This window comes from Delphinus delphis, chromosome 1, assembly GCF_949987515.2.
Source record: "Delphinus delphis chromosome 1, mDelDel1.2, whole genome shotgun sequence".
Taxonomy (NCBI): domain Eukaryota; kingdom Metazoa; phylum Chordata; class Mammalia; order Artiodactyla; family Delphinidae; genus Delphinus; species Delphinus delphis.
The window spans coordinates 142,038,705-142,052,795 of NC_082683.1; the positions used below are offsets into that span (position 1 = coordinate 142,038,705).

At 37.5% G+C, this 14,091-nt stretch overlaps 1 protein-coding gene across 2 annotated transcripts in view; it reads right to left on the reverse strand.

Annotated features, from left to right (window-relative positions):
- The window catches only part of KCNK2 (potassium two pore domain channel subfamily K member 2), a 164,356-nt gene that overhangs the window by 110,458 nt on the left and 39,807 nt on the right, over nt 1-14,091 (reverse strand). For both annotated transcript variants that reach the window (XM_059994806.1, XM_059994815.1), the window contains exon 3: nt 2,689-2,806. In XM_059994806.1, coding sequence (XP_059850789.1) covers nt 2,689-2,806 — 118 coding nt within the window. The remainder of the gene's footprint in view (nt 1-2,688; nt 2,807-14,091) is intronic.

Below are 14,091 nucleotides of genomic sequence, written 5' to 3' on the forward strand. Positions count from 1 at the left end.
GAAAAGACTCAAACACATAAAAATCCCAGAACTTGCATCTTATTAGGTGCGATAAGCAGTGGGGTATGGTGTTTGCTCTGAATGAGCTGGAATCCAGAGAATATTTCTGAGCAGAAGGTTTCTTTCTACATGGATGCTGGCACTGAGATGATGCTGGCTTGGACCAAAATGGTGGCAGTTTGAATGGTGAGCAGTAGTTAAATTATAGATCTACTTTAAAGGCAGAGCCGACAGGACTCACTGATGAACTGGAAGCAAGGAATAAGAAAAGAATAGTCAGGAATGGATGTTAGTCTGTGCAACTGTGAAATGGAATTTGTGAAGGGCTTGGAAGGGTGTGATTTTGAAAACAGTGTGTAGATATATGAAGAGATTCTCTAAAATTAGTTCTTAAATTTTAATATTCTACTTTGTATAACTGAACTTCTCTTGGGCATATTTCTAATGAATAATAAGGGTCACTTTGGCTTCATAGACAAATTGTTAACACTGAGTAGAAAAATCTGGGACAGTCCAGCCAATGCAGCTCCATGAAGCACTGCCTGTATCAGGCACCCTACAAGAGCAACTGCAACTTTTTCTCCCAGACTGTCTCAAGTTCTATTTTTTAAACAACAGTGTAGCTTAGTGCTAGAGGTTACAATTTCTATGATTTCTATAAACCACTTCAAAGATCATACAATTATTATCATTAGCAATATTAATAATTACACTTTGAATTTTATTAAATAATGACTGGATATCTCTCAAATGGAGACTTATGAAAGAGGCCAAAATTTGTACCTCGCCCTAGACCATAATCTAGTCCAAGGTCCTAGGAGATGGCCTTGACCTAGAAGTAGAAGACCATGGAGTAAATGTCGGTGACCTAGAATGACTTAATCCACCGAAGACCGAGATAGAACAGTAAGAGATTTGGGCTGTCAGGCTGCTACCTAAACAACCTAAATAATCAGCTACTGTGCTTAATGGCTATAATTTGGGGGTAAGGCTGGTAATAACGGTTTATTTTTTTCATGTGTTGAAGTATATGTCTGCAAAACTTACTGAATTTGGGATTCAAAAAATGAGACTGTTTATAAACATAGGATGCAACACTAAGTCTGTATAATGACTAAGTCTCTTGGAGAATAATTTAGTGGTGGTCATGATGAGTTATAACGTGGACATTTGAGTTCTCATTGGGCAGAAACAAACCATTCTCACTCAGTCTGTGAGCTTTTTTTTCCTTCCAGACTCTAAGAAGTTTACACAATAAACAGTTATTTCCAAAGTAGAAATGGCCAAGATGTCTAAGCTCCAAAGTTAACCTGTTATTATGGTTAAATATCAAGGTTGCCATTCTTCCAGATTTTCGCAGCCACACAACTTTTGACCTAGCTGATGGAGATGTAAGAGTAAACACAGCTCTTTGACTTCTTAACAAAGGCAAAAATCAACATGCTAAGGTATTTATTTCACTGGCAAGTGTTCCAGCACAAAGAGGCATTACAGTGGATTCACGTAATGACAGGACACTACAAATTCCTCTCAAAGGAAAATTCTAAGCAAGAGTTCATCCATAAATTGTCCATGTTCACTTATTTAGGACTTTGATATAAGGTACTCATTTGAAAACTGTATACACTTCATAATCTATCAATGACATCGAAGAATAAAATTAAAACTTTTAGAATCGTAATTCACACACCCAAATCAGAGGTCAAGCCCATGAGAGGAAATCTCATCCCGAGCACGTGTGGAAGGGGAGAATTCCCTTTGCACACATATTTTGTTCATAATTGTGATGAGTCAATTTCCTTCTCTTTATTGAAAAGTATGCTTTAAACCCACCTCCTTCCATGAAACAAGCAGCTGTAATTCCTCCCAATCCTCACGGCATGGCAAGCATGGCTTTCACTATGGGGTCTGCATTTATATCCTCTGGATATCTCTTGGGCACTGAAGGACTAACTAACAGAAGAGAAGTCATCTACTTGTACCCATTCTGCTGCCTAGTGGGTGCTGAGTGGATGCACAGTCAATCCCAAAAAAAGAGACCGTGTTCCACTGTGACCCTTTTTAGCAGTATGACACACAACATGATTAAAAGATAAAAGGTCAAGGGCTTAAACTTTCATTTTTTTGTAATCTTAGTATTTCAGTGTTAATTTTTTATACATTTGTGTTATTAGAAAAACATAATGCATGAAAAAGGCCTGAAATAATCATAATAGACAAGTATATAAAAATAGGAACAATCTGTTCAAATGCAGAGTTAAATTTTACAAGTTGAAGAACGTGATATCAAATAAGAACTTCATGAAAAGAATGTCAAAATCGTACTCAAATCGTTTCTTTCTGTACTAAAGAATCAAAGATGCAGGAAATTTTTAAACTACTTGTCCCCCCCAAAAAAATCACCATTTCAAGCTATTTCCTGATGTTCTTATCCTTTAGTCAAATGACTCAAATGAACTGCTCTCGAGTTTCATATGGATTTTAAACAACTCAGTATTCTGAAACAATAACTCATTTCCATCATTCCTTTGTTCAAACCTTTAAACTCTCTTTTCAAAATCAATTTACTGAAATCTAGTTTTCTACCTTAAGTAGACCATTTTGACCAACTGTAAAAAAAATTCAAACAAGTGAATTTTAGCTCACAAGCTGTACCAAAATTAAAAAACAAAATAAGTTGTCTCCTACCTATGGTTGTAATAACAGTGCCAGCAAAGAAGAAGGAACTTCCCAAATCCCAGTGACTGATTTGATTGGAGGTGTTTCCTAAAGGTATAATCCCTGCATTTATTGCTGCCACTATTTGCTGCAAGTTTAAAAAGAAATTTATCAGTACACATGAATCACATGGAGGCATCAAACAGTATATATTCCACCCCAGACGACCAATTAGACAAAGAGCATCAATTCTGAGGTTTGCTTTTCCATTTAAAGTATACAATAGAGGTTAAAACTTTACACTAAAGAATTCAATACATTAAATTATAAGAAAACTATATTTGATATCGAATGAATGAATCTGCACAAAGCTTATCATATTGTGTTATGATATGCATTCATATCATCATCCAGTACCATATTTAGCAACTTATTTGAATTAACCACTAAATATAGCAATACTTTTTAGTAAGCACCACAGAGTTAAAATATCAGATTGCAAACTACAATTTAAATACTATATAATAGCTTCATCAGAAAAACGAGTATTTCCAAAGTGCTAGTCATTTTGAATGGTAAGCATAGGTATCCAAGCCTGGGTTGTGTACAGCAGTAGAGAGTATAATATCAGTAAGGTCCAACAAAACAGGCTAAAATGACAAGGAACAGACAACAGCACTTCATCATCAAGCTTGGGTCGGTTCATTTATATCGAGATTCTTAGAATCTCTACAGAGTTTTAAAAATTCTACGACAATGAGTATCATCAATGACCTGTAGATGACAGTCAACAATATTCATATAGGAACACTAGAATCTGGATGCTGCTTTGAGTAGTACTGGGAGACAGACAGCAAGATGAGATTATAATCCCTTCTCAATCATCAGATGTTAGGGAGGGAAGAGGGAGCTCCAGAAACACAAACATAGAAGAGAATAAGTTAGGAGAAATTGTGTAGTAAAAGAGAGAGATATCGATGGTGGCAAAAGACATTTCTGTTGGAAATACAGTTTTTAAATCTTTATCACTTAATTTCCAGATTTTAAAATTGGAAGGACCTTCATTTGACAGGCAAGGAAATGAAAGACCAAGAAAGGTAAAGTGACTTGTTTAAAGTTATATAGTTTATTAGCAAATGGACAAAAACTACACTGTGAAAATGGAGGCACTATCTGAAGTTAATGACATGTAAATGACATGTAAGTTAAGGACAGTAACTATCTGAAGTTACTGTCAGATGTAAAAGAACAGGTAATCCGGAGCTGAAATGCAATATAAAATCTTGTCTGACTCGTCTTAAACTACAAATTGCAACTTCAATAGTTAATTGAATTGTAATGTTTTTATTTACTTTAACAATGATATATATTCATTATTTTAAAAACCTAGGAAAATACAGCAAGGCACAAAGAGGATAATAAAAATTTTTCATCATTCCAGAATTCAGAGACAACCACTGTTAGTGTATTAAGATATCTACTCCTGGCATTCTGCTACACATTTTACATAACTGGATTTATGAACTATATGAAATGTATTCTCTATTTTTATTTAATCTTATTCTATATGCGGTTTCCTTGTCATTACCATATTTACTTAATCATTGCCCAACATGTAGACATAAATGCTGTTCTAAAATTTGTCTTATTATAATAAGTGCTGCTATGAACACATTTGCATATAAATATTTTTTCATTTCTGAATATTTTTGTGGGAGAGATTGCTAGAAATAAATTTGCCACATTGAAGATTATGAATATCTTAAAGCACTTGATGTATAGTAGCAAGTAGCTATCCAAGAAGGTTGTTACAGTTTATAGTTGCCCCCCAGCAATTTACAAATGCTTAGCAATACTACTACCTCTGATATTAATGTCTTATCCTTACTGAACTGATAAGAATTGTTTACATTTATGTATCCTTTAGTGAGTGAAGTTGAACACTAATGTTTCCTTTATCATATATTAAATGCACACGAATACGCATATATACACATATATGCACAACACACAATGAAGCTGGTTTTGAGATAACTGATTATCTGACTCTCTACTGTAAATATAATATCAGATAAGGCAGGTCTCCCTGATTATCCTTCTTTGAAAAATGTTTTTTTGCAGTTACTAACCTATTATTCTTGCATAAACTTAGGAATCAAGTAGTTAAATTTTATAGAAATTTTCATTTTCACAGGGTTAATATATTTCTGTTGTTTGGATATATGTGAAATCTATAAATTAATTAAGAAAAATGAGCACTATTATAATAGTGAAACTTCCCATCGAAGAACATGGTGTGAATCTCCATTTACTGAGTCTCCTTTCATATTCTGAAATAGACCATTTTTTGTTATACTCCACATAGGACTGTAAGGTTATTTTTAGATATTTTACTTTTTTTCCATTTTATATTATAACTGGTTATTGCTGTTGTATACACAAGTATATATTGCCCATTTTTTGAGCCAGCAACTTTCAAATTTTTTTTATCTCAGAACCACTTTACGGTCTCAAAAATTATTGTAGACATCAAGGAGCATTGGAATGTGAGTTATAACTATTGATATTTATATTGTTGAATTTCTAACTTTCAAAATGTTTTGATTAATTCATGTAAAAATTACAATAAGCCCATTATATGGTAAAATAAGTTAACATACTTTTATGAAAAATAATTATGTTTTCCAAGGCAAAAATTTAGTGAGAAGAGAGGCATTGTTTTAGAATTTTATAAATCTCTTAAATGCCAGGCTTAAAAGAAAACAGATTCTAATATACGCTTCTGCAACCAATCTGGAAAACAGTACGGCGAGTCCTCAAAAAATTAAAAACAGAACTACCATACAATCCAGCAACTCCCCTTCTTGTTATTTATCCAAATAACATGAAAAACATTAATTCAAAAGATATGCACCCCTATGTTCAGTGCTATATTATTTACAATCGCCAAGACATGGAAGCAACCTAAGGATCCACCAATAGATGGATACATATATAATGGAATATTGCTCAGCCATCAAAAAGGATGAAATCTTGCCATTTGTAACATGAATGGACCTAAAGGGTATTATGTTAAGTGAAATACGTCAGACAGAAAAAGACAAAAACCATATGATTTCACTTATATATGAAGTCTAAAAAACAAAACAAACAAAGCAAAACATAAACTCATAGATACAGAGAACAAACTAGTGGTTGTCAGAGGGGAAAGGGCAGGCAGCTGGGTGAAATAAATAGAGGAGATTCAGAGTACAAACTTCCTCATCAAATAAATAAGTCACAGGAATGTGATACATGGCAAAAGGAATATAGTCAATAACACTGTAATCATTTTGTATGGTACAGAAGGTTACTAGGTTTATCATGATGATTATTCTGTCATGTATTTAAATGTTGAATCACTATGTTGTATACCTGAAAATAACATAATACTGTATGTCAACTGTACTTTAATTAAAAAGTATATTTTTATATTTTATAGACATTTCTTCAACACATTCATTTATTCAAAAAAATATTTATCAATTTTTTATGGTGCTACACAATGGGAAAACAACAGAGAAGTGAAAACATGGGTGGTATAGATGAGAAAAGATAAGGCATGTCTTTAGAGTCCACCCAATTAAGTAAAATTATTTTATTTAGTAGAAGCAAGCTAATTCCTCCAACAATTGACCTAATAGCCTCCATAGCTAGCATCATCATTTTAGCCTATCCTTTTGCTTGTCAGTGATGAGGTTCAGCATTATCCAGACATTTGGATAAGTTCCACAAATTATTTAAACCCGAAAGAAGCAAATGTAGACTTAGAGACAGTAATGTCTGGCAGTGTGTGGGTTGTAAACAGTTATCACAGAGCTGTGATTATTGCAACAGAGGCTTGAGATGGAACCAGGAAAATGTCAAATCATTATGAGAATGAGTCTACCGTGAGGTCCTTTAACTGGAAGATTCTTGTAAATTTATATTTTTAAAGAGGATTATTTATTTATCTATCTATCTATCTATCTATCTATTTATTTATTTGGCTGTGTTGGGTCTTTGTTGCTGTGTGCAGGTTTTTCTCTAGTTGTGGAGAGCGGGGGCTACTCTTCATTGTGGTGCGCGGGCTTCTCATTGCGGTGGCTTCTCTTGTTGTGGAGCACGGGCTCTAGGCACACAGGCTTCAGTAGCTGAGACACGTGGTCTCAGCAGTTGTGGCTCACGGGCTCTAGAGCACAGGCTCAGTGGTTGTGGCACACGGGCTTAGTTGCTCCGCAGCATGGGGATCTTCCCGGACCAGGGCTCGAACCTGTGTCCCATGCATTGGCAAGCAGATTCTTAACCACTGCATCACGAGGGAAGCCCTATTTTATATTTTTGTACGAGGTCCCCTGGTCAACATCCACAGGAAATTGGATGCCCTTGACAAGTGCACTGACAGATCTAAGAGTCCCTACAATTTCAACGTCAATTCAGGCCATCAGAGCACTTAAAAAATGTCTTCATGAGAACTGTTTCTGTATGTGCCATATTATGTGATTAAAGTAACAATCACTTCATCTGTAATAAAAATTCACCTTTCCACTAACTAACTTTTGTGGACAATCAAGTCATGTTCACAATTTATGGATATGTTGAATTTTTTAGGTTAGGTAAAGAGAATGCGGGATCCTAGGCATTTAATCCCGAAGTACTGATTAAGGGAGGACTTCCAAATTTAACATACAAGAGAAATAGTACAAAATACCCTTGATTGGATTCACACTCAATTTTTGCTTTTCAGTTAATTGACAATCATAGAATGTGCATTAAGGAAAGGCAATTGCACACACGATTCTAGTCAAGAATAGGAGCTTAAACTTAAGAAATAGAGCTCTGAGAGGCTTATAGTCCTAGAGAGGATAAAGGATAAATTACTCATAAAAGTAATTATAAAAAATCTTGGGTTTTCATGACAATGATGCCTTTAGAATCAAAGTTCACTGAGTTCTAATGTGAAGTTGTGTATTCTTGAATTGTAAGAAGTTTCTGTCTCAATGTCTTCTGGTGTTTTGGAACTATATCGAGCTTTAACACCGAACAACAATAAGACACACTTATTTGTAATTGTGAGAGACTAGTATACCCTTGGAACTCAAGGCAATCAATGACAATCATGAAAATGTTCCTGTGTGTCCAATGCCTAGGAACAACTTTAGCATGTGTTATAAAGTACTTGACTAGCTATTTTTTCATTGAAGGAAAAGATATTATAAAGTAAGTAACCCCGGGGTTAGGCCTGAAGAATATATTATTTTCAGTGTAGGTTATATTGTGGATCTTAAAATACAAGTTCTGATTTCACGTTTTTTTTTTCCCTTTGCTCAGATGCTCAGATGTTCATGTTCACCAGAACAATACAGACTGTTCTGAATGCCTTCCATGAATTCCTCCTCGTTAACATCATAACCAAGATTTCATTAAAATATGCTATCATACCTATAATCCTAAAAGTAGGGTCACATTAATAATTCGAAAATTTTAAGTGATATAAGAATTCTAAACTGCAGGTACAAGGCACTGGCATCTAACTGGGCTACATCAAAGATGTATGTGTAACTGGTTCAATGACAACTTCTTTTAACTGGATATTTAAGACTGATCTAATTTCTTCTCCTCTGAAAAAGGACCTTATTTCAAATAACTTGATATAGTAGCTAAATCCAATTATAATTATACTGATATCTGTATAATTATACAGTTCCTCAAAGGGGAACAAGTATTCTCTTGACAAATTTCTGTAAGACACAATTTTGTATCTTTTTTGGTCACTATTTCCTTGTGGAAGAACTAATTTCATCCTGAGTGGAGGCGAGCCTTTAGGAAAGAAGTCAAATCACACATTCACAACACTGCATCTGACCATTTCAACCATATAAACAAGACTATCTTGACTTGAAGAATGCATAATAAGGAAAGCAAAATAATGATGCTCTTATTGGCAAATGACTTTGGGGGAAGATGTTATGTAGGTATCATTGCTATTTATTGTTACACCACAAAAAATCATCATCAACCATCAATAATATGCAGCAATGTTTGAGGACCGTTGCTAAAGGCTGCAGGATCCTTACGCATCTTTGCCTTAACCTTCTGGCTATGCAGCAACATCATGATTACTTAATGCCAGATGATGTGAACTGCTCTGAAAAGCGCTGCTAATAAAACCAGAGAGTATTTCAAGATGGCCCTTACTCTTACAGGCTCAGAATTCAAATACAGCACTGGGAGATCCTAGGCAACCTCGATCGGCATATTTGAATCAATGAGTCGTCACATTTGTTTATCAATTTCCTAGGTGCTTTTCAGAAAATCTTTATTAGCCAAACATATTTGTCTTAAATGTTATTTATAGACACCTTTTGCATAAGCAGCTTCTCTTCTAATGTCAGTGACATATTGTATCCTAATCACTGGGGCTGCTTCTTGGGCCATTATACATATTAAATTAAGTTCAGCCAAGAAGTAGCATTACAGGGCCTCATTGCAAACTTACATAAAAAGGTGGCCCATAACATCCTTTGTACCACTGAGAAAAAGTCCCCAGAAACCAAAACCATCTTCTTCACATTTGTGTCCTTTCTTGGTATTCTGGAGACTAAAGCAGTGCCATAGGCTTCCTTGCATGAGATAATATTTCTGTCAAATATATCCATCAGAGCATCAACTGGGCCTGCTGACAATCTAACGAGGAAGCAAACAACTTCCTAAACACATACCACCCCACAAAAATATTCCAGTAGCAGCTCTCAGCTAATGATAATACTGGTTGAACCATGTAAAACAGCCAATATCCCAGCACTTTTTGGCCTATAAAATAGCAATTCCATAGTAGCATACAAGAGAATGGTATTCATGTTTTCATTAACACTGTAAAAACATGCTAACTTTCACTAAGTTGTTAACACTTATTACTGCAGAATTAAAGTTAATACGAGGAGGACCTTCAAGATGGCGGAGGAGTAAGACGTGGAGATCAATTTCCTCCCAACAAATACATCAAAAATACATCTGCATGGGGAACAACTCCTACAGAACACCTACTGAACGCTGGCAGAAGACCTCAGACCTCCCAAAAGGCAAGAAACTCCCCACGTACCTTGGTAGGGCAAAAGAAAAAAGAAAAAACAGGGACAAAAGAATAGGGATGGGGGCTTCCCTGGTGGCGCAGTGGTTGAGAGTCCGCCTGCCGATGCAGGGGACACGGGTTCGTGCCCCGGTCTGGGAGGATCCCACATGCCGCGGAGCGGCTGGGCCTGTGAGCCATGGCTGCTGAGACTGCACGTCCGGAGTCTGTGCTCCGCAACGGGAGAGGCCACAACAGTGACAGGCCCGCATACCGCAAAACAAAAAAAATAAAAATAATAATAGGGATGGGACCTGCACCTCTGGGAGGGAGCTGTGAAGGAGGAAAAGTTTCCACACGCTAGGAAGCCCCTTCACTGGCGGAGACGGGCGGTGGCGGGGGGAAACTTCAGAGCCACGGAGGAGAGCGCAACAACAGGGGTGCAGAGGGCAAAGCAGAGAGATTCCCGCAGAGAGGATCGGTGCCAACCAGCATTCACCAGCCTAAGAGGCCTGTCTGCTCACCAGCTGGGGGCTGGGAGGTGAGGCTCAGGCTTTGGAGATCAGAGCCCAGGGAAAGACTGGGGTTGGCTGGGTGAACACAGCCTGAAGGGGGCTAGTGTGCCACAGCTAGCCAGGAGGGAGTCCAGGAAAAAGTCCGGACATGCCTAAGAGGCAAGAGACCATTGTTTTGGGGTGCGTGAAGAGTGGGGATTCAGAGCACCGCCTAAATGAGCTCCAGAGACAGGCGCGAGCCGCAGCTATCAGCGCAGACACCAGAGACGTGCATGAGACGCTAAGGCTGCTGCTGCAGCCACCAAGAAGCCTATGTGCCAGCACAGGTCACTATCCCCACACCCCCTCCCGGGAGCCTGTGCAGCCCACCCCTGCCAGGGTCCCGTGATCCAGGGACAACTTCCCCGGGAAAACACATGGCAGACCTCAGGTTGTTGCAACGTCACGCTGGCCTCTGTGGCCGCAGGCTCACCCTGCATTCCGTACCCCTCCCTTCCCCGGCCTGACTGAGCCAGAGTCCCCTAATAAGCTGCGCCTTAAACCCCCTCCTTTCTGGGCGAAGAACAGATGCCAGAGGGCGACCTACATGCAGAGGCAGGGCCAAATCCAAAGCTGAGCCCCAGGAGATGTACAAACAAAGAAGACAAAGGGAAATTGCTCTTTGCAGCCTCAGGAGCAGTGGATTAAATCTCCACAATCAACTTGATGTTCCCTGCACCTGTGGAATACCTGAATAGACAACGAATCATCCCAAATTGAGGAGGTGGACTTTGGGAGCAACTGTAGACTTGGGATTTGCTGTATGTGACTGACTACTTTCGATTTTTATATTAATCTTAGTATAGTTTCTTTTGTTTCGTTTTTGTTTGTTTGTTTTTGTGGTACGCGGGCCTCTCACTGTTGTGGCCTCTCCCGTTGTGAAGCACAGGACCAGCGGCCATGGCTCACGGGCCCAGCTGCTCCGCGGCATGTGGGATCCTCCCGGACCAGGGCACCAACCCATGTCCCCAGCATTGGCAGGCAGACTCTCAACCACTGTGCCACCAGGCTTTTAGCGCTTCTTATCATTGCTGTATTTGCTTATTGGTTTAGTTGCTCTCTTCTGTTTTTTTAAATTACTTTTACATTTTTTTATTTAAATGATTTTTTTAATATTTAAATAACTTTATTTACCTAATTTTATTTTATATATTTATTTTTCTTTCTTTCTTTTTCTCCATTTTCTCCTGAGCTGTGTAGCCACACATTCTTTTCAAGTGCACATGGAACATTCCACAGGAGGGTTCACACACTAGGCCACAAAACAAGCCTCGGTATATTTAAGAAAACTGAAATTATACCAAGTATCTTTTCTGACTACAATGCTATGAGACTAGATATCAGTTACAGGAAAAAAACTGTAAAAAATACAAACACATGGAGGCTAAACAATACACTACTAAATAACCAAGAGATCACTGAAGAAATCAAAGAGGAAATCAAAAAATACCTAGAAACAAATGACAGTGAAAACACGATGACCCAAAACCTATGGGATGCAGGAAAAGCAGTTCTAAGAGGGAAGTTTAGAGCAATACAATCATACCTCAAGAAACAAGAAACATTGCAAATAAACAACCGAAATTTACATCTCAAGCAATTAGACACAGAAGAACCAAAAAACCCCAAAGTTAGCAGAAGAAATCATAAAGATAAGATCAGAAATAAATGAAAAAGAAAGGAAGGAAATGATAGCAAAGATCAATAATGCTAAAAGCTGGTTCTATGAGAAGAAAAACAAAATTGATAGACCATCAGCCAGACTCACCAAGAAAAAAAAGAAGACTCAAATCAACAGAATGAGAAATGAAAAAGAAGAAGTAACAACTGACACTGCAGAAATACAAACGCTCATGAGAGATTACTACAAGCAACTATATGCCAATAAAATGGACAACCTGGAAGAAATGGACAAATTCTTAGAAAAGCACAACCTTCTGAGACTGAGCCAGGAAGAAATAGAAAATATAAACAGACCAATCACAAGCACTGAAATTGAGACTGTGATCAAAAATCTTCCAACAAACAAAAGCCCAGGACGAGATGGTTTCACAGGTGAATTCTATCGAACATTTAGAGAAGAGCTCACACCTATCCTTCTCAAACTCTTTCAAAATACAGCAGAGAGAGGAACACTCCCAAACTCATTCTACAAGGCCACCATCACCCTGATACAAAAACCAAAGATGTCACAAGGAAAGAAAACTTCAGGCCAGTATCACTGATGAACATAGATGCAAAAATCCTCAACAAAATACTAGCAAACACAATCCAAAAGCATATTAAAAGGATCATACACCATGATCAAGTGGGGTTTATTCCAGGAATGCAAGGATTCTTCAATATATGCAAATCAATCAATGTGATACACCATATTAACAAATTGAAGGATAAACATCATATGATCATCTTAATAGATGCAGAAAAAGCTTTTGACAAAATTCAACACCCATTTATGATAAAAACCCTCCAGAAAGCAGGCATAGAGGAAACTTACCTCAACATAATAAAGGCCATATATGACAAACCCACAGCCAACATCGTTCTCAATGGTGAAAAACTGAAACCATTTCCTCTAAGATCAGGAATAAGACAAGACTGTCCACTCTCATCACTATTATTCAACAAAGTTTTGGAAGTTTTAGGCACAGCAATCAGAGAAGAAAAAGAAATAAAAGGAACACAAATTGGAAAAGAAGAAGTAAAGCTGTCACTGTTTGCAGATGACATGATACTGTACAAGGAGAATCCTAAAGATGCTACCAGAAAACTATTTGAGCTAATCAATGAAGCTGGTAAAGTAGCAGGGAACAAAATTAATGCACAGAAATCTCCTGCATTCCTATACACTAATGATGAAAAATCTGAAAGAGAAATTAAGGAAGCACTCCCATTACCATTGCAACAAAAAAGAGTAAAATACCTAGGCTTAAACCTACATAAGGAGACAAAAGACTTGTATGCAGAAAACCATAAGACACTGATGAAAGAAATTAAAGATGATACAAACAGATGGAGAGATATACCATGTTCTTGGATTGGAAGAATCAACATTGTGAAAATGACTATACTACCCAAAGCAATCTACAGATTCAGTGCAATCCCTATCAAACTACCAACAGCATTTTTCACAAAACTAGAACAAAAATTTTCACAACTTCTATGCAAACACAAAAGACCCTGAATACCAAAGCAATCTTGAGAAAGAAAAATGGAGCTGGAGGAATTAGACTTCCATTTCCTCCAGCTCCCTGACCAGACTATACTACAAAGCTACAGAAATCAAAACAGTATGGTACTGGCACAAAAACAGAAATATAGACCAATGGATAGAAAGCCCAGAGATAAAGCCACACACGTATGGTCACCTCATCTTTGATAAAGGAGGCAAGAATATACAATGGAGAAAGGCAGCCTCTTCAATAAGTGGTGCTGGGAAAACTGGACAGCTTCATGTAAAAGAATGAAATTAGAACACTCCCTAACACCATACACAAAAATAAACTCAAAATGGATTAAAGACCTAAATGTAAGGCCAGGCACTATAAAACTCTTAGAGGAAAACATAGGCAGAGCACTCTATGACATAAATCACAGCAAGGGGCTTCCCTGGTGGCGCAGTGGTTGAGAGTCCACGTGCCGATGCAGGGGACATGGGTTCGTGCCCCCGTCCTGGAGGATTCCACGTGCAGCTACATAAATCCAAAATAGAAAAATAAATCCCCAAATTTTATTCCACAATTAAATGAACTGTAATAAGTATTGACAAAGGTCATATTTCTAAATCTAACA